This window comes from Penicillium griseofulvum (genome assembly GCF_001561935.1).
Source record: "Penicillium griseofulvum strain PG3 chromosome Unknown contig_12, whole genome shotgun sequence".
In the NCBI taxonomy this organism is placed as follows: domain Eukaryota; kingdom Fungi; phylum Ascomycota; class Eurotiomycetes; order Eurotiales; family Aspergillaceae; genus Penicillium; species Penicillium griseofulvum.
This window is the reverse complement of record NW_024467435.1, coordinates 589,726-609,359: the sequence shown is the minus strand read 5'-3', so window position 1 is coordinate 609,359 and position 19,634 is coordinate 589,726. Positions and strand designations below refer to the sequence as shown.

The window sequence follows — 19,634 nt, the reverse complement described above, 5'->3', positions numbered from 1 at the left end:
TCCACTTTGGCGACTCACTGCCAGCAACGTCTTATTCTGGCGGGGTCAATGCCTATGTCTCTCCCTGGTCATCTTCTGATCAAATTAGTGGATAGCTCTCCTCGCTGATGCCATATGTCCTCTACCGACGGCATTGTCTGCTGCAACCATCACAGGGACTTGAGCATGTGTTCTTAGTTAACCAAGATCTCTACACGGCAAGCAAGTATCACCACAGCTGATGGTGTTCAATTGCACCTGGATACAAAATTACTCTCTCAAGAAATAAGACACAAAACTCGCAATCCAATTCAGAGAAACCGATTGCCGCTTGAGTGTGTTCCTCGTGGCCATGACTCTGTGTTGAGACAGGTCCATTCGTGGCTTCAGTCATTCGCTGTTTGTTTCCTTTGCTTTTACTGCTAGTTGTGGCCCTGTGATTTATTTAGTTAATATACCTCTCTTATCATTTTCCAAGCAAATTTCTTTAGGAGAAAGGTCCGATCTAGTTCTATGTTGTATAAGATTATATGTTCTAGATCATGTAGATCCACATCTCTCTAGAAAAATGAAAATCTCAACCTTGGGTCAGGTACAGGCTACGTAATTTCATGGACTCGAATTGGATACTTATATCCCTTCTAATCTTACTATGTTCCAGTTTATCCTGTTTTTTTGTATCGTTTTTTTTTTTTGGTTGTCAATGACATATTGTGTCAAGTTCGGTAAGGAGGGCTAGAACTTTTTGGAGTAGATTTCTAAACTGGAGGTCTAAGAACAATGTAATTTTTCTTATACTTCCAAGGTTCGTATCTAAAAGAAATAGGCGTAAATCGAAGGTTTGGGGCTGAAAACCTTGGAACTTTGGAATTTCTCGGCCCGAAACTCAACCGGTGAAACAACCTTGGAATTTCCTTTGGAAGTTCCTTGGAAGGTTCTAAAAAAATTTCCAAGGTTCTAAGGTTCTTTTGAGTTTTCTTTTCTTTTTCTTTTCTTTTTTTTTTTATATAGAAAATTGTTATGTATATGTTATACCAAAAGTGTTAGGCTGTTAAAGCACCATATACTCCGTACGGCAGTTGGTCTTCCATAAATTCCCCACCTAACTACAGCCAGCAAGACAGCCTTACCTCACCTAGGAAAGAAACAATGACGATCATTACGATCTTTCGGAGCTGAAAACCTTGAGAGCGTACTCCACTGCGCAACTTGTCCGAGCAAATAAAGAATAAGAGGTTTGCATTGAGTTACTATGTTATTGTACTCCGTGTGTTGTTAAGTCTCGTTCTACACCATAAGCAGCTACTTTATAAGAACCGTGGACTATATGAAAACTTAGGTGAAGTCGATGATTCAGTTGATCCATGGTCCACAGGCCTAAAGCAGAGATCTCGATATGTACCCACATGGGAATATTTGGAAGATCTTCTTAGCCATCTCCATATTTATGCTTTCTCGCTTTCTCGCTTTCTCGCTCTTCACCTTCTCATGCTAATGGTTCATGCATCTCGAAAAGAGATACAGTATGTTGTACATGAACACAAAGACCATGGCAAGGTTATGCTGTATTATACCACGATACTTGTAGTAACTAAACCCTAGGTCTAGAATAATGATGATTCTGCATCCTCATTTCCTTTCCAAGTTCTCTCGGGCTCCAGCTATACTAGTATGCCCCATCAGATCTAGTCTCACAAATGGAGACATCCTCGGCCCACAATCTTGGACAAGAGGATTTCCTCGAAAGAGATCTTGAGTTATTCTAAATAAAAGAAGCACCCTCGAATCCCCATTCGTAGCGAAATATTCCCTCTTTTACTAGTAATCTCGGGTTGTTGCCCATTTATTCCACTATACCCTTGATGATTACGAATTGGATATATATTCCTCATGGCCGAAGACAACAGAAAATCCATTGTGGAAGATGTCTTCATTCCCAAAGAACTCCTCACAACTGCCAGATTCAACTCACCCTGGGAATTGGCTCGATGGGAACAATCTCTCCCCGATAACAATCGTATAGCACTTACAGAGCCTCGCACCTCTTCCAATCGTCCAGTGAGTCTTTCGGCTTTGCGAGCAGTGGCAAGACCAAAGTCTGCAATTCGATCTCGTGGACGCAGTGATCCTCCTGCTTTTCAAGGTATGAAATTGATATCCCGTATCTATGTAGAAATACAACGAAAGATTATACCAAACATTGATGTCAACATCTTATATATATATCAATGAGCTAATACCCATTTTGATTCAGATACCTTCGACTACTTTGCAAAGCCTGCCACATTCGAGCCCGCCTCTCCAATCCCTGAAAAAGAACCAATAACGCCAGTTCAGAATGCATTCCTCAATCGCCAACCACTCAGCAAAGTCAACTCTCAGACAATCAGCAGCGAGCAGAGCAGCCTGCAAGAAGTCTATGAAAAGGCTAAATTAAGAGGCGTTGCCATCCAACGAAAGTACTGGGTGCGGTTATTGTTTGAATACAGTATCTATGCATTCCTCGTTCTATTCGTCTACTTTGTCCTTGTTGGTATGCCACTTTGGAAAGGTGCTGTCTGGTGGATGTACTATCTTGTCCGAACCAAGTTCGTTATCGAAGGAGGATACGCAATTATCATTGGTCTGGCTGCACTGTAAGTATCATCTGTCATCTCGAGATGCTGAACTTCTTGTCCTAACGAAATAAGGTATGCATTTTGTCCTCTGATGATCCTCTTCGAGAAGGATCCTCCTCCCCTGAACTCTGAATCACAATCCCCAGACCTGGAAAGCAACATGTCCAAGGTAAACTCAACCGCTCTCCTTATCCCCTGCTATAAATCAGCAGCAATCATCGGTGCAACCCTCGAAGCTGCCTTAAAAATCTTCCCCAAAGAAAACATCTTCGTCATAGCAAATGGCAACTCCAAAACTCCCCTCGACAACACAGAAGAAATTTGCAAACCCTACGGGGTAAACCACCTCTGGGTACCCATCGGTTCAAAGATTGTAGCACAGTTCGTCGGCAGCCACGCAGCCAGAGACTTCGAAAACGCTCTCTTAATTGACGATGACTGCCTCCTACCTCCAAACTTCCCAATTGTCAGCGACAGACTCAAAAATACCGTCAAATGTCTTGGATATACAATCAAAAGTGTCGGTCCCAATTCCTCAAAGGGAACATCCTGTCAACAAGCCCAAGACCTCGAGTACAAAATGTCCGGTATCCAGCGTGCTTTTTTCGGGAAATTTGGAAGTGCTACATTCCCCCACGGAGCTATCTCGCTCTGGAATATCGAGTTTCTCAAACAGACCTTCCATGAACATCCCGGGTTCTCCGTATCAGAGGATTGGTTCTTCGGTGATGCATGTCGACGTTTGGGTGGACGTATCACTATGTGTTCACAGGTCTTTGTTGAAACAGAGACGCCAGCTTCTGTGTTTTACAGTGGTTCTGGTGGTAGTCGTGGTGGGTTCGGCGAGATGACTGTACTCCAACAACGGTTTAAGCGGTGGAACTTCTTCTTCGTCGTTGGTGTATACTACGATTTGAAATATATTTTGACTAGCTGGAAGTTGGGTTGGTGGGAATTCGGTGCGAAGTTATGTGTTTTTCAAGAGGTACAGACATCCCATCCTTTGATCATTTATATGAGCTAACCCTAACCCTAAAAAGGTCTACGAAACCCTCATCTATCTCTTCGCTCCCTTCATCCTCCCAATCTCATTTATAGTCCGACCCTCATTCTGCGGAATGTTACTCGGCGTCACGATCGGGATGTATATCCTCAACGTAATAATCTTTAATGAGATCCACCTCCGATTAAAGAAAGAGCGCATCGACTGGAAAGTGCTGTTGTTCTACTACACATTCTACAAGATTGTGTTAACCTTCATCAATGTGGTTAGTTGCTACTGGTCGTTGTACAAGTATGCGCGGTACTTTGCACAACGACACCCAAAGGTCATTGAGGACCGGGATGCGGTTGAGGTGTTACTTAGTCTTGAGAAGGATTCGAATTCGAGGAGGACATCGGTTGAAGATGATGTTGTTCCGCTTGATGGTGTGCTCGGGAGGGGCGTTGGGAGGAAGTTGACACTGACAAAAGTTAAGGCTGGGAAGAGGGGGGATAGTGAAAAGGGTGGGTGGATTTGATGATACATTGATAGATTATTGATATATATATATATATATATATCTAGAGTGGAGGGGGAAATCATCCGATGTGACTCTTCATTTTGCATAGTCTCCCTAATTAATATCCCCATTGGAAACTTTTGGTGTTATCTCTCAACTATAAGCGTTGTGGAGCTCCTTCGCGAGAGCGAGAAATGGTTAGATCTTCTATTCAAGTCTTCTGTCAATCTAGCTGGATAATGGTATTGCTTATTCAAACTCCAAACTGAGATCAGTAGAATAATCCCCCTGAGAGGACCATGAAGTTGGACACGGGCACTTACATCAAAACTATGTAGCTACAAGAAGATCTACAGTGAACTAAGCATGTACAGAGTATGCGTTCGCTTGAAGGAAAACAGCATATAACAAGTTCGCATACCACGAGTCCGGAAATAAAAAGAGGCCTCGTTTGTCGAATGAATATGCAATTAGCCGATGCAAGGAGAAAATGTTCTACATGTAAGATTTTATTAGGAAATATAAACCCAGATAGATATACAATGTACAGAAAATCTAAAAAAGAAATCATTGGCTCCTCGTAATCTCCGGATTATACTCTCGACTTGAAGTAATTTCAGCCATTCTACTCCTTAGAACTATCAGGTACAAGAAATTCTCGTATTAGGGCAATCAGTTACTTCTTACTGGTTCCAGGCTAGGGTATCAAGGGCCTTACCTTTTTTTTTTTTTCTTTGTGTAAACTTGGAAGATTTGATACATCACATTTCCTCATTAACCCCGCCAATATTGAGGTACAGGGGATAGGGAATAATAAACAGGGTACGGACTGGAACACAAAGACCTCAACGTTTTCAAAATCCATCAAAATCCCGAAATATGTGTTGTTTCAGACTGGAAGAAGGTCTGGGTGGAGCTGAGGTTGATCCCCTTACTGGCCCAAGGCGCGTAACTTGGTGGCTTGGTGACATGGCTTGACTTGGCATCCTGTTGTAGAGTATATAGAATATGGAAGAATGTAAAATGTAGATATAGAATATATAGATGTAGATGTAGATCTAGATGTAGATATAGATCTAGATATAGATGTATCAATAAGTTCGCAGTGAACAAGAGGTTCATGATAGATCATATCGAGGGGTATATCATGGGTATACATATATGACAGGTAAGATCTTGAAATAGAAGTCATCACACGGCGCTAATGTACAGCATCCTCTGTCACAGATCAAAGAGTTCAAGATATTTATGTTATATAGATCTCTCTTTTCCTCTCTTTAAAATTCCCTTTCCCCATCTTGATTTATACTCCTATATTGCTTGTTATACTACATTACTTATAACTACTTATATTCATATATTGTGTGATATATTTCTATTCCTATTCCGATTCCCTATCCCTATCTCTATCCCTATCCTTATACGGAACATTACAATGTCGCAGGACTTTGAATCACTACCTCCAGCAGTACGAAGAAAAGTAAGGGCAAATTTCCTTTCACCGTCACACGCTCGGACTTTCTCAATAGTCTCCTCCACAGAGGGATCATCTTAACCCAATCAAGACTGATTTGCCCGTTTTCTCCATTTTCTCCATTTTTCCTATTTCCTTTGTTTTTTCCCTTGCTCTTTGCCCTGTGATTTGTGATTAAACTGTGTGATTTTGCCCCTGAACCCCCCCTCGGTGGAGGCTGGCCACTCGTACTATCGTCTGTGGCTAAGCAAACATTGGCCAACATTGGTCAATTCTGGCCAATGTGAGCGCATGGGATGTTGTTTGACTCCACAGCTGACTCGAACAGTTCTTCTCGAATGTCGAACGCTTGCGCATTCGGTTAGATCAGACTGATCACGGTTCCCCTACCGCAATTTATCAAGATAATCGGACCTATCGAACCCCTCGTACATTTGATCAACGTGGTTTACGGAAGCGAGGGCTTAAACGTTCCTCTTCCAAAAAATTACGCAAATCCGGCTCTCTTCAATTGGCCTACCTGGCCGCCCAGGCGGACTCCCAGCGTTTCCATTCTCTCCCCGCTAAGATTCAACAAAAGCTATTCTCCCCTGAAGAACGTCGACGTTTCAGGAACGCTTATAGACAAAGTCTCATATACGACGCTGCCGACGAAGCTTACCGTCGAGATTCTAACCGACGTACCGGTCAAGATTCCGAGACCTATCGACCTTCTAATATTCACCCCGAGACAATCGTGTCTGTTCAGTCATCCACGGTTTTCTATTCAGACTCCGAGTCAGACGAAGAAGACCCAAACATGGATCGTACATTCCATGACAGTTTCCGGTGGCTTGACGACGATGGGGATCTTGATTTATCTCTTGATGAATACCATGCTCATGTGGCAGATGCTGCCACAAGAAAGAGATCCCGTCCCTCTTTTCGTCGCTCCTTATCTTTTTCCAACCACCTTCGCAAAACATTAGAAATTACACCTATCTCTTCTCGGGGACTCCCGTCTGTTAGCCGCTCTCAACCATTAACACCTCTCTCTAACCCAACCCCCGAATCGCGCCCATCATCCCGCCGATTCCAACATGCCCCCAAATCATCCACTTCGAGCATCGACCCCTGTGCGCAATACTACCAAGACCCCGATGCCCGTTTGAAATTGCGCGTGTATCTGGCATCCCCACAAAAATTCGACGAAGCCATTGAATTCGGATTTCCCTCGCTAGATCCAAATAAGGAGAATATCACTCCGGAACCAGTTTCACCAAACCCAACCTCACCCAAATCAACCTCCTCACCAAGACCAACCTTGGTCAACTCGGACTTTGGCACGTTTTTCGAAGATGACGATGGCACCATGGTGGGGAGTCCAGGGGGTTCGGTGCAAAATGAACCAATCCCTTCGCCCGTGCTCGAACAGCGGGACGCGACCCGACCCTCCGTGGAATCCTCGGCTCTCTTGCAACGACGCCAATCCTGGCTGCCTGGAACCAAGGGGGTCCCACAACGGCTTCCAGGAAATCGTGAGATGACTCTCAAAATGACTCTCACTCGGCCTGACCTCCGGACCGACTCTCCCACCCCTCCTGCTTCCAAAGAAAAAGAAGATCCATTGCGTTTGGCCGCACTTCCCCCCGCTGATCGCAGTCAGTCGATCTGGGACTCGGACTTGGACGAGCAAGGTATGGTGAGGAAGATGTGGCGCAAGCTCCGACGCCGAGTTTGATTTTAAATATCCCGACTTTGACCTTCGTTTTATCTTTCCATATTTCTCGTGTTATCCCAACAAGGTGCTCTTGTTCGGTACGAACTCATTTCTACTCTATACCATTATGGACGTCTTTTCAGGCACCAATTCCTGCATTTTGAGCGATTTTTATTTTCTGGGGTTCTCCCGATATTTTTATGTATCTAATTAGCAGTGTGTTTTTTATTTTTTATTTTTTTGTACATACCAACTGCTTCATCTCAGTACAATTCACCTTCAGGGGATGTTTTCATCTGTAGACACTAGTCCCAATTAAATACTATCATCCATGGTTGAACTGTCAGTAGTCTTGCTTCGTACCATGGTTCAGTCGATAGGATTGATAAGAAATTCACGTGACAGGGAGCTTCCCAAGGCAGCCTTGGAGAAGGCCACGCAGCTCCGTCATCAGTATCACTATCTTAACTTACGACATTTATACCTTGTTCATTTGTTGATATCCTCTAATCCTCTCTTTTCCAGCGAATTTATATCCCCTCTATCTATCGATTGACCAATTCCCGGTCCGGTCCGCTCAAGCTCCCACATACCCCATCAGATGCCTACGCATCACCGGTCATGATCCCACGGTGGCTGCTGCTCACACTGAGCCTGTTGCTGGTATGGACTTCGCAGCCAGCAGCGGCAAAAGGAAACGAGCCGAACATCGTGACCCATGAACTCAACGCTGCACCTTTAGACCTGTTCTACTTCCGCGGCACAAATACCATCCTCTACCGTGACAAGAATTCCCTCACTGCGCATGTCTCCTTTGATGGTGGAGAGAAATGGGAGATTATTAAGGGCAAGGATGGAACCATAGAAGGCACTGTCGAGTTGATCTTGGAACACCCGTTTGATGCCAACCGCGCGTACATCCTCGGCGAAAAGGGCAAACACTGGATAACGACCGACCAGGCCAAGTCATGGAAGCCCTTCCAGGTGGACTCCATGCCGTTTGGGTCGATGCGCGCGGCTCCGTTGGAGTTCAATGGCTGGGATCCGAAGAAGGTTATCTTCATGGGTCTTGAGTGCACCATCCTTGGGTGCATGCCACAAGCGTATTATACCATCGACGACTTCGATAATATCCACCCATTGCGCCAGATGACGCTTCAATGTATATGGGCCGCAAGCCGCCCGCAATTTGGGTTGGACATAGATGTGCCGAAGTCGATAGGAGATCGGATCCTTTGTGTGGTTCCTGGGTTGAAGGGACCATTTGAGCATACCCGTACAGAACGGTTGATATATTCCGATACCTTTTTCAAAGATGATGCGGAGGGCACCGAGTCGAAATTGGACCATGGAAAACCACTGAGTGGTATCAGTCTTCAGGTCCGCTCTGTGTCCAAGTACATCGTGGCGCGTCTTCAATCGCGCGGTACTCAGGAGCAGGCGTTGTACGTTAGTGACGACTCGAATGTGTGGCACCGCGCGGAATTTGGCAAGCACCGCATTGAAGAGGATGCCTATACTATCTTAGAAAGCACCAACTACAGCATCCAGATCGACGTGCAAACTACCTGGCGGGATAATCGGATGGGTCGCCTTTTCTCATCCAACTCCAATGGCACTTACTTCACACAAAATATCGAACACACGAACGAAGACCTCAGTGGCGTGGTCGATTTTGAGAAAGTCACAGGTATCCAAGGTATCACGATTGTCAACACGGTGAAGAACTGGGAGGAAGCTGGGAAGTCTGACTCGGTTCAAAAGAAGCTTATCAGCAGTATCAGTTTTGACGACGGGAGAACCTTCCAGCCTCTCAAGGCTGATAAAGACGAGCTACACATCCATTCGATGACCACCTACGCCGCGCTGCGCGAGATGCCCATGCCAGATCACCGGATGTTCTCAAGTCCAGCACCAGGCTTGGTCATGGGCGTTGGTAACACTGGCGGTCACCTCGAGGACTACTCCAAGGGTGATCTCTATGTTTCAGACAACGCGGGTCTTACCTGGCGGCGCGCGCTCAAAGGCCCGCACCGGTACGAATTTGGCGACCAGGGAGGTGTGATCATGGCTGTCGTGGATGGCAGCCAGACGGAAAATGTCCAATATTCTATTGACCACGGGAAAGAGTGGGAGTCCATCAAGCTGAAGCAGAAGATCAAGCCGCTGTACCTGATCTCGACTCCAGATTCGAGCAGCCTCAAATTCCTGCTCGTTGGTATTTCCAGCGATGACACCAAAATCCTCATGTATTTCATTGACTTTGATGACCTCCACGAGCGCCAGTGTGGCCCTGAAGACCTTGAAGAGTGGACTGCCCGATTAAATGAAAAGGGCGAGCCGGATTGTTTGATGGGTCATAAACAGTTCTTCCAACGCCGCAAGGCAAACGCGGATTGCTTTATAAAGAAAGAATTCGCCATCAGCGGCCCTGAATTCAAACCCTGCAAGTGTTCCGCTGAAGACTTTGAATGCGACTACAACTTTGTTCGTAGCGAGGACCGCAAGGAGTGTCTACCAGCTATCCCGCTAACACCGCCGCCGGGCAAGTGTAATGAGCCAAGCGACAAGTACATGGGCCCCTCGGGATGGCGCCTCATCCCCGGCAACTCATGCATCCGCGAAGGTGGCGAGAATCTCGACCATCAGATTGAACGCTCCTGCTCGAATGTCACCGGGCCTCCTCCTATCACCGATGGCAAACCTCGTGCAGAAAAGCCACAGACCATCTCTGCCAAGGAGATAAGCTACTTCTATCTTGAACGACAGGCCAGTAACAATGGTGTTGATGAGACGATCATGATGCTCACAGACAAATACGAGCTACATGTCTCACGCGACCATGGCCGGAGCTGGAAACAAATCCACGCGGATGAGAAGTTTACAGGAATGGTCCAGCATCCTTACTTCAGTGATGCGGCTTTCTTCCTCACAGATAGCAAGAAGGTATACTACACTATCAATCATGGTGATTCTTTCCACTTCTTTGAGGCTCCCAGTTTGCCGAACAGGGAGGGCATCCGCCCGCTGGCTTTCCACGAAAAATTCCAGGATTCCCTTATCTGGATTGGTCATAAGGACTGTGATGGTGGTGGGAAGACCTGTCGCTCGCAGGCGTACGTCACCGATAAGCGAGGCGCCAGTTGGGACCCGATGCTTATTGGAGTCGATGGTTGTTACTTCGGATATCACGAGGGCCGCAACAGCAGCGAAAAGCTGGTGGTTTGCGAGCAGTATAAAGATGAGGAAAAGAACAATAACCGGCAGCTGGTCGTCAGTGATGATTATTTCTCTACCATGGACGTTAAGTTTGAGAACATTGCCCGTTCCGCTACTAGGAATGATTTCATCGTTGTCGCCTGGTACGAAGGAGATCAGAAGGAATACCTGAATGCCAGCGTTAGCGTCGACGGCCGCACTTACGCTGATGCACACTTCCCTTTCAACATTAAGGTCCCTCAGTATACCGTCCTCCCTAGCTCCCCGCACGCGTTGTTCCTTCTTGTGAAGGTGGGCGGGGGGAATGAAAACAGCTTTGGCTCTCTAGTCAAGAGTAATAGCAACGGTACTTACTTTGTCCAGAGTCTCGAGGGACTCAATGTCAACGACCGCGGCTACACGGACTACGATGAGTTGCACGGCCTCGAAGGCGTGGCCATTGCCAATGTGGTTTCGAACCGGGAAGAAGTGCAGAAGAATGGCGCGGCCAAAAAGCTACGCACTATGATCACCCACAACGACGGTGGTCAGTGGATGCTTTTAGCCCCTCCAACTCATGATGCCGATGGCAAGAGCTTCGACTGCTCCGTTACGGAGAGCAAGGGTACCGAGAAATGTGCTCTCCATTTCCACGGCTACACCGAACGCCGCGATCCCCGTGACACTCTTTACTCTGGCTCCGCTATCGGCCTGATGCTCGCGCTCGGCAACGTTGGTGAGCATCTCACTAGCCCAGCCGAAGCCGACACATACCTCACCAGGGACGGCGGCATCTCCTGGACGCAAGTCAAAAAAGGACAGTATATGTGGGAATTCGGCGCAGCAGGCTCAGTAATCGTGCTCGTCAGTGACCGGAAGGCAACCAAGGTTGTACACTACACACTTGACGAAGGTATGACCTGGCACGAGTTCCAGTTCGCCGAAAAGGAATTGGTCATCGATGATATCTCGACCGTGCCATCAGACACATCGAAGAACTTCCTACTCTGGGGCATAGATGATAGCAAGCGTGTCACCATCACGCTTGACTTCAGCGGTATCTGGAGCCGCGACTGTAATGACGATGAAAGCGATTACTATGACTGGGCCCCCACTCATCCCTTCCAGGAAGAGAACTGTCTCTTCGGCCATGTGGAGGAGTACCATCGCAAGCGACCTGCCGCTCAGTGTTGGAATGCCTGGCGCGAGCCACACATCCACAGCATCGGCCGGAACTGTACTTGCACCCGTGCTGATTTCGAATGGTAAGCAGACACAGAACCAATTATATCCTCTTTTCCCAATCTAAATACCAACTAACACGAACCAGTGACTATAACTATGAAATCCAAAATGACGGCAGTTGCGGCCTCGTTCCGGGCCTCCAACCTCAAGACCACATCGCACAATGCGCCGAAGACCCCGACAGAGTCGAATACTGGGAACCAACCGGCTACCGCCGAATCCCTCAAACAACTTGCGTAGGCGGCCTCCTCCTAGACCAAGACGTATCCAGGCCATGCCCGAATAAAGAGGAAGAATACCAAAAGAAACACGGCATCAGCGGAATCGGTTTATTCTTCGCGATCGTGATACCTATCGCTGTTGCTGTCGCTGTTGGCTGGTACGCATACACGCACTGGGATGGTAAATTCGGACAGATCCGGCTAGGCGAGACCGGGGCTGCTTCATCGCAGAGCTGGTTATCCAGGGACTCGATGCTGATCGCAGTACCCGTAGCAATTATTGCGGGTATTGTTGCGGTTGCGCAGTCTCTGCCGTTACTTGTTAAGAGCCTAGCGCGAAGCTCGTCTGGGTTGTTTGGAGGGCGGGGAGGTCAAAGACCTTATTCTACTCGTGGCTCATTTGCGGCGAGGAGAGGGGATTATTCTTCTGTTGTTGATGATGAGGATGAGTTACTTGGAGCTGATGATTTTGATGACGAGGAAGAGCAAGCTTAGGCTTTGGCTTTGGTTTAAGGATAATAGTTATGGTTTCTTGAATTTTTGATATAGCTGCCTTTTTGTGGTTTCCAGTTGGAGATTTTTTGGTGTTTGATTCTTGCAACATGAGCGTCCATGAAGCTTTTTTGCTTTGTTTCTTGTTTTCGCTTTCGGTTTGTGTACGTTAGTGGCTCTTGACTTTTATATAGAGGCCTCTAGGGCTATGGGTGTATATCCCATTGAACAAAACAGGATTCACCTTTTTTTTCATATATTTCATTGAAACCTATTTCTTTCCACTAGATTTTAAAACCATGCATGTTTTCAACGCTCCCTCTTTCATTCGAAATAGTACCTATATTTCGATTCCCCATTCTATTTAAGATGTTCGGGACCGAAAGAATCGGGCAGCAACTGGGTTCATCAGCAGAGAATCGAAGAGATATAACAAAAGAAACTTACCTCCTCCACGGTCATAACTTTATAGTTTCCCTCCCCGTCGTACATGTAGACCGGGAAAGAAGGCGAGGTGAACTCGCGAATACTGTAATGGTCCAATGAGCCAACCACGAAAGGGCATCAAGCAGAGGAAAACTCACAATTGCCTACACATCCCACAAGGAGAGCCAGCAGGCTTAACATCCGTGGCAACCGCTAGAGCCTTAAAATCTTTGTGGCCGGCGACCTGTAGGAGTTAGCAGCTGGTCTAAACATGGATATGAGAATAACAATATGATAGAGGACAACCAAAGACCCTCCCGTAGTGAACTAAATCAGGAAATAACATAAGACATACAATAGCAGTGCCAAAAGCGACGCGCTCAGCACAGGTTCCAACTGGATAGGAGGCATTCTCGACATTAGCGCCGGAGATGAACTCGCCCGACGTCGTGAGGATACATGCTCCGACACGGAATTTAGAGTATGGGCCTGGGAAGGGGTTAGTTTCTTCATACTTGATAATATGTATATGGTGTTTCTTTAAAGGATCATACAGTAGGCAGCCGCTTTGGCGTCAATGGCCTTGGTAGAAAGGGTTGTTAGCTCCTGGGCTGTAAGAGACATAATGGTATGAGGAATGTGGAAAGAAGAGAAGAGAAGAGAAGAGGGGAAGATGTTTTTATCCGATAGGCGATTTTATGTATAGACCGGACTCCGGTGATAACTCCATTCGATCTTTATATTGTGTTAAGTAGTTATATTTATTATATAGAATTACTTGGTATGGATATATCTATTAAATGGATGTTATATGTATATTCTATAGTTCTATAGATATCCTATATAGATATATATATATATATAGGATTATATATATATTCCATAGAAATATGTTTATAAAGCTAGAATGACTAAGCCATCCCCCCCCCCCCCTCTTCCCACGCCAACATACGATCTCCATACTCATCAAACATGTTTAACCTAGGAGTTCAGGTCATCAACGGCCAAAAGACCTTTATACCACTAGGTAAGTCAGTTTACCCCCCAAGATATAAACCCCCTTTCTCACTGTAATTAGAAAACAACCCAGAGGTTCATACGCATCTATGTAAGAACCTCGGAGTATCCCCGAGCCTCACCTTCCATGATATCCTCTCCACCACCCCAGAAATGCTCTCCCGGATCCCACGACCTGTAAACGCCCTCATCCTCCTCTGTGACAAACCCATCTACCTTGCCGTGCGTTCTGGCGTCGAACACAGCATACCCGAGTATCTCGGGAGCGGGGCCGATGAGCCTGTACTGTGGATGAAGCAGACGATTGGACATGCGTGTGGGCTGATGGCATTATTACATGTGGTTGTCAACCTGGAGAATGGGAAATATGTCACGGCTGGATCAGAGCTAGAGAAGATTGTGAAACTTGCGGTTGAGTTGGGGCCGGTGGAGAGGGCACGGCTCTTGTATGATTCGAGGTTTTTAGAAGAGGCACATATGGATGCGGCATCGGAAGGGTGCTCAATCGTACCTTTACCACAAGAGGAATGTGGATTTCATTTTATTGCTTTTGTTAAGAAAGATGGGAAGGTGTGGGAATTGAATGGGGATATGAATGGTCCTTTATTGCGAGGTGAATTGGAAGGGGATCTGTTGGAAGAGGAAGGGCTGGATATGACGGTGAGGGAGTTTTTACATGCTGCCGACAAGGTAGTTCATAGGGGAATGAGTATTATTGCGGTGAATAATTGATGTACTTTATATTAACATATATTAACATATATATGCTATGCATGCTACATGTGTTATATATTTATGTGGTTTATATGTATTTAGCTGCTATATTAATATATATATGCTATATATGCTATATAACTACGTATTAATATGTTTATATACCTCATATCTATGTGACGTCATAAAGAGTGTATAAATTCAGATACTATACAACATATGAAACACCTACTAGTAATAACACAATGACTACAATCCTCATCACAGGTGCCATAGGCAAACAAGGAGGTTCTGTAATTGAGAACCTCCCAGAGAGAAAAAAAAAAAAAAAAGCTCCTTTCAAGATCCTCGCCGTGACTCGTAACCCCGATTCCACTGCGGCGAAGAAGTTCGCTCAAAAGTCATCCAATATCACATTAATCCAAGGTAACCTTGAAGACCCAGCTGCCATCTTCAAGAATGTAAAATATCAAACCTCAACCCGGGTTTGGGCCATATTTAGTGTCCAGGTAAGTGTCCCCCCGAAACCAATATCTACGCACCTAACTAATATGGAACAGACTGCCAATCCCAAAAATGCAAATGATGATGAAAGACGTCAAGAAATTGATCTTATAGACGAGTCCATTAAACAAGGCGTCAAATACTTCGAGTATAGCTCTGTCGACCGTGGCGGCGAGAGATTAGACTAAAACGTGATAGTGGGAGCATCGAGTCAGACAACTAGAACCAAGTTTTATTTGCAATATCTCAAATCAACTCTATACGAAACAAAAAAAATAAACCCGAGAAAATTTTTAAATTGAAAGATCAAAGTCGAATGAATGCCTTCATTCTCAATGTGGAGAATCCTCAACACAGGGAGAGCCATGGTATATCATCGGAGGCACTGGAGATCGAACAAGGAGAGATAGAAATGAAAATGTAGAGTCAAGAATCGTGTTCGAATGTATCCGGGGTATAGCGCACGATGCCAAAATCCAAAGAGTCAGATATGGAAAATTCAAAAGGAACATGGAGAAAAAAATGTCTATATGCAGGGGAATTGTAAGGGTCTTTCTTTCATCCAAAATATTGCCGTAATCCTTCATAAACAGTGAAAATGAAGGCTGAGCTAGGTGCTGAGCGCGCACAGGTGATCCCGCACCCGCGGTACATGCCCTTAAGCCCTTGCTGTCTCCACAGAGCTTTGGTCACGCCCCAGAAGGTCTGTTTCTGAGCATGAATCGGCAGTCGTGAGACATCTACAGTCTGCATGCGGGACTTGATTGTATCGGCCGGGTAAAACAGGAAATTGTAGCTGATTCCAGCCGTTGCTCCTGCAATCATTTGTTGGTGGATGGGGAGCGAGTCAGAGGTCAACTGTGGGTTCGACTTGTTGTATTTGCGAAAGAGCGATGATACACCCTCGTATCCGCCAAACCACGCTGCACTTCCGCCGGTTTCCCGGATCAAGGTTCCCATCTGACCCCGCCAAAATCCTGCCAGCCCCTCTTGGCGGAAAATGCTCGTAATGATGGTCATGGGGCCAATGGGCTTGAGGGCCGCTGACTCGGCGGGTACCTGCATCCTGCATTTCACCAGTTCAATAGGTGTGAGTACCAGCGATGTCACCGAGCCGGATAGAGCTCCACAAGCAATGAGAGCGATGAATGGTAGGTGTTCAACGCCTGAGTAGACCGTAGCGCGCAGGGTATCCTGAATGAGACGATAACTGAAGAAGAGACAGCTAGTCTCCACTGCAGCTCCAGTCATGGGGGCACTAATGCCTCTGTATAATCCCCGGAGGCCATCAGCTCGGAAAGACTGTCGGAAACAATCCACTGGTCCTGCATATCGAAGAGGGAGGTGTTCGGGTTGTGACTGTAGTCGAACCTTGACGGTATCAAAGGGGTACTCGAAGAGTTTGCCTGCCATTCCTGCTGACTTTTAAAAGACTGTCAGTCTAAATCTCTCACATGCATGTGCCAAGGACTTCCTTACCGATCCAAATATGATATCCTTTATCGCCTCAAGGCCCTGATTGGGCGGGAGCGATGGTAGCTCCATCGGTTCACTTATGATAGCATGCTCTGTCGCCATCAAGATCGGTAAAGAGAAAAGAGTGTTATCGTGGGATCATGATATGGGAAGCCGGAAGTTATAAGGAGTGGACTGGTGGGGGGAGGGGCGGTGTAACGAGGGATTTGATGGGCCTACAGAGTGTGCCAAGCCACCATGCAGAAAGCTAGAAGAAGAATGAAATTGATGGTGGCCCGCAATAAGCTGAAAAATGATAATAAATAATGTAAAATAGCCTGGGAAGTGAGTCAAGAGTGGGAAAAAAAAGGGTGGAGTTAGGAAATTTGGGCCGAAGCAATTTCTCTGTTAGCGGACGCCAAGATATTTTATCAGATCGAGATAATCAGTGGAAGAAAAACTTCTCCGTCCTTGTCTCGCTTTTGCTTCACGTTTCATCCACCCACTTCCTTGAATCCCCCACTTGGAATTGCTTTCTTTTTCCCAAGTCACATATTTTATTATGTCTACCTCAACGGCTACACCAGTTGTACCTCCGACTACCGGCGTCCGGAAAAATGGTAAGTGAAAAAAAAAAATTTAAAAAAAATATAATATCCACTCCCCACTTCCCTACTGTTCCTCGTCACCCCGGCTAACCCCATCGGACCTTCAGGTAAAAACTGGCATGGCACCAAAAAGGCTTTCCGCCCTACTGCGGGTTTGACCTCATACGCTAAGCGTCAAGAGCTCAAGAAGCAAAGCGACGCTGTCAAGGAACTTGAACGTGAGATGAAGGAAGAGCATGAGGCTGAACGGAAGGTATGTCGATCTTATTCCTTTTCTCTTTTTTAATTTGTCTTAATTTCCTCATCCTTTTGTGTCTTTGTTTTGTCTCCATCTCCTGTCTCCATAATCAAATGACATATCCCCCGACAACACATCACTTCCTCAGGATGATTTCACTAACTGATGAACCCCTATAGGCCCGTATTCAGCGCATCAAGGACCGCCGAGAAGCTAAGGAGGAGAAGCTACGTTATGAGAAGATGGCCGAGAAGATGCACCACAAGAGACTCGACCGTCTCAAGCGCAGAGAGAAGCGCAACAAGCTGCTCAGTTCTTGAGACTGTTCGCAGTTTTTCTCTATATCTCTGCCATATCATCTCTCCATCTCCTCCAGGACTGCATTGTGTGTATATACATCGGCTTGTTGAGACTCCTTCCTTCTTCCTTGTCCCTGGCAGGAAAGACTGGGCACTCATTCCGGCGTGGGCTGTTCAATTACAGGCGTTTTTTCTGAGGTTAGGTCATAGGTCACTACTAGCGAGCAAAACAAGTGTTTTTCTATAATCACATTCTATTCTTTAGCGTAATCATAAGGGGCCAAGGGTCCTCGGGAGGACTAGTCTGATGCTGTCCGCTGCAGATTCGCTGATCGGTCTTGAGCCTTGGCGTCATCGATCCCCAAACTCCACACTTCAACCACTTCAAGCGCTCCAAGTCTTCAAGCCTCCAAAGATTTCAAAGCTTCCCCAAGCTTTCTTTACAGAATGTATCGCCATGGAACCTCCATATAAAGCATCCTTCTCAACATCAAGAGGGGTCTCTGCCACATTCCCACCCACCCAGAGTCAGAACCAAAGCCAGCAAGTCAGCGACGTCCAATCAAAGTCTGAGGACCTCTCCAAATTTGGTAGTCAAGAAAGCCCAAAAACAGACCGAAGAAAATCCCGTCGCTCGCATCGCCATGGCTCCGATGACGGTCCAATCTCCCCAAAAGGAGAGTCCGCTTCCCGACATCGAACCCGCCCATCCCCATCCCCTCGCTCGTTAGATCCATCCGCCTTCGATGGGGCAAAATCCCACCGCCACAAACATAGCAAGTCGCGAGATTTGCGCTTCCCTAATCCCATGAGCCACCTGGCTTCCTCGGCGAGTGCAAGGGGATTGCTCCCTACCTGGTCGGGCGGGAAGGATAAGGACCGTGAGGGCGATGATGGGTTGTTGAGGCCGGTTACAAGGGAGGCCACCCAGAGTCGGTGGGGGTCTGAGTCGACTACTGGTCTATCGGATGGTCGGCAGGGGAGTTTACTAGATACGCCTGAGCAGCACGAGCGATTGGCGCCTATCCGCCGGAATGAGATTCTATCTATGGATGATTTGGAGAAGGTCAGAAAGCGGAGAAAGCTGGGCGAGGAGTATGTTCTCTTTTTTTTTTCTTTTTTTTTTTTTTTTTTCTAGGGGTCTTATTTACGCATAGGACATTGATTAATGGTTATTCCCAGGTATCTACGGTCTGCATTGACTTCGATTGGGACGTTAGCGACAGACGTCACCCGCCGACTGGATTACACCTATTATAACCTGCTTGAGAAAATTACAGCGCTCAACTCAACTATCTCATTATTCCAGGAACTCTCCGACTCGGCATCAACACTTCTTAACGACTTCGAACGCGAAACGGCCGGGTTAGACCAAGATATCCGCAAACAGCTCAACGACTTAAAAGGCTTCGAACCACAGATCCAAAAGGCCGACGCATTAGAGCAACGCATGAAAGCAGGCCAACAGCGTGTCGAAGAACTAGCCAAGCGTCTCGAGACTGTACGACACGAGATCGATAGCTGGGAGCAGCGGGAAACAGAATGGCAAACCCGGACCAGTCGTCGACTACGCATCTTCTGGGGTATTGTAACAAGCGCTGTGCTAGTCCTTGTACTCGCTCTGGTCATCCAAAACTGGCCACTATTCTGGTTTCCCCATGCTGGGACATCATGTTTGACAATGTCGAACCACTCTTCGCCCTCTGTGCCACCTCAGTCCGAAGTGTGGGATGAAGTTCTCGATCTCGCAAGAAGTTCAGGGTCTGATGCAGGGCCTGCTCGGTACCCATCCAACCTTGCAGATCGCCGCGAAAGCCTAGCCAAGGCTGGTCCAACTTCAACCGTCCGGTCAGGGTATGATACAACACCTGCGGAACCCGATCCTTTGACCGTGCTGATTGAATTGTGAAATGTTTCTTTTTTGTGCTCCGGGCCCTGGACCTAG

General features: G+C 46.6%; 6 protein-coding genes across 6 annotated transcripts; 4 read left to right on the top strand and 2 right to left on the bottom strand.

Annotated features, from left to right (window-relative positions):
- Positions 1–1,869: 1,869 nt before the first annotated feature.
- On the top strand, positions 1,870–4,117 carry PGRI_090760 (uncharacterized protein; the record flags this gene model as incomplete). The annotated part of the gene is made up of 4 exons (XM_040796789.1): positions 1,870–2,122; positions 2,234–2,615; positions 2,670–3,582; positions 3,638–4,117. 4 exons carry the CDS (start codon positions 1,870–1,872, stop codon positions 4,115–4,117), a joined length of 2,028 nt encoding a protein of 675 aa, XP_040650219.1.
- Positions 4,118–5,534: 1,417 nt separating this feature from the next.
- PGRI_090750 (vacuolar protein sorting/targeting protein 10) lies at positions 5,535–12,431 on the top strand (the record flags this gene model as incomplete). Its single annotated transcript, XM_040796788.1, has 4 exons — positions 5,535–5,567; positions 5,902–7,254; positions 7,798–11,735; positions 11,801–12,431. 4 exons carry the CDS (start codon positions 5,535–5,537, stop codon positions 12,429–12,431), a joined length of 5,955 nt encoding a protein of 1,984 aa, XP_040650218.1.
- A 357-nt stretch (positions 12,432–12,788) lies between these two features.
- On the bottom strand, positions 12,789–13,478 carry PGRI_090740 (cytidine deaminase; the record flags this gene model as incomplete). Its single annotated transcript, XM_040796787.1, has 5 exons — positions 12,789–12,827; positions 12,876–12,957; positions 13,013–13,098; positions 13,210–13,343; positions 13,409–13,478. 5 exons carry the CDS (start codon positions 13,476–13,478, stop codon positions 12,789–12,791), a joined length of 411 nt encoding a protein of 136 aa, XP_040650217.1.
- A 348-nt stretch (positions 13,479–13,826) lies between these two features.
- Positions 13,827–15,277, top strand: PGRI_090730 (Peptidase C12, ubiquitin carboxyl-terminal hydrolase 1; the record flags this gene model as incomplete). The annotated part of the gene is made up of 4 exons (XM_040796786.1): positions 13,827–13,881; positions 13,933–14,317; positions 14,821–15,094; positions 15,146–15,277. 4 exons carry the CDS (start codon positions 13,827–13,829, stop codon positions 15,275–15,277), a joined length of 846 nt encoding a protein of 281 aa, XP_040650216.1.
- Positions 15,278–15,647: 370 nt separating this feature from the next.
- Positions 15,648–16,634, bottom strand: amcA (putative mitochondrial ornithine carrier protein AmcA/Ort1; the record flags this gene model as incomplete). The annotated part of the gene is made up of 2 exons (XM_040796785.1): positions 15,648–16,511; positions 16,569–16,634. 2 exons carry the CDS (start codon positions 16,632–16,634, stop codon positions 15,648–15,650), a joined length of 930 nt encoding a protein of 309 aa, XP_040650215.1.
- Positions 16,635–17,106: 472 nt separating this feature from the next.
- On the top strand, positions 17,107–19,598 carry PGRI_090710 (Cgr1; the record flags this gene model as incomplete). The annotated part of the gene is made up of 5 exons (XM_040796784.1): positions 17,107–17,164; positions 17,260–17,405; positions 17,570–17,702; positions 18,013–18,784; positions 18,872–19,598. The coding sequence occupies 5 exons, from the start codon at positions 17,107–17,109 to the stop codon at positions 19,596–19,598; spliced, it is 1,836 nt and encodes a 611-aa protein (XP_040650214.1).
- Positions 19,599–19,634: the final 36 nt, after the last annotated feature.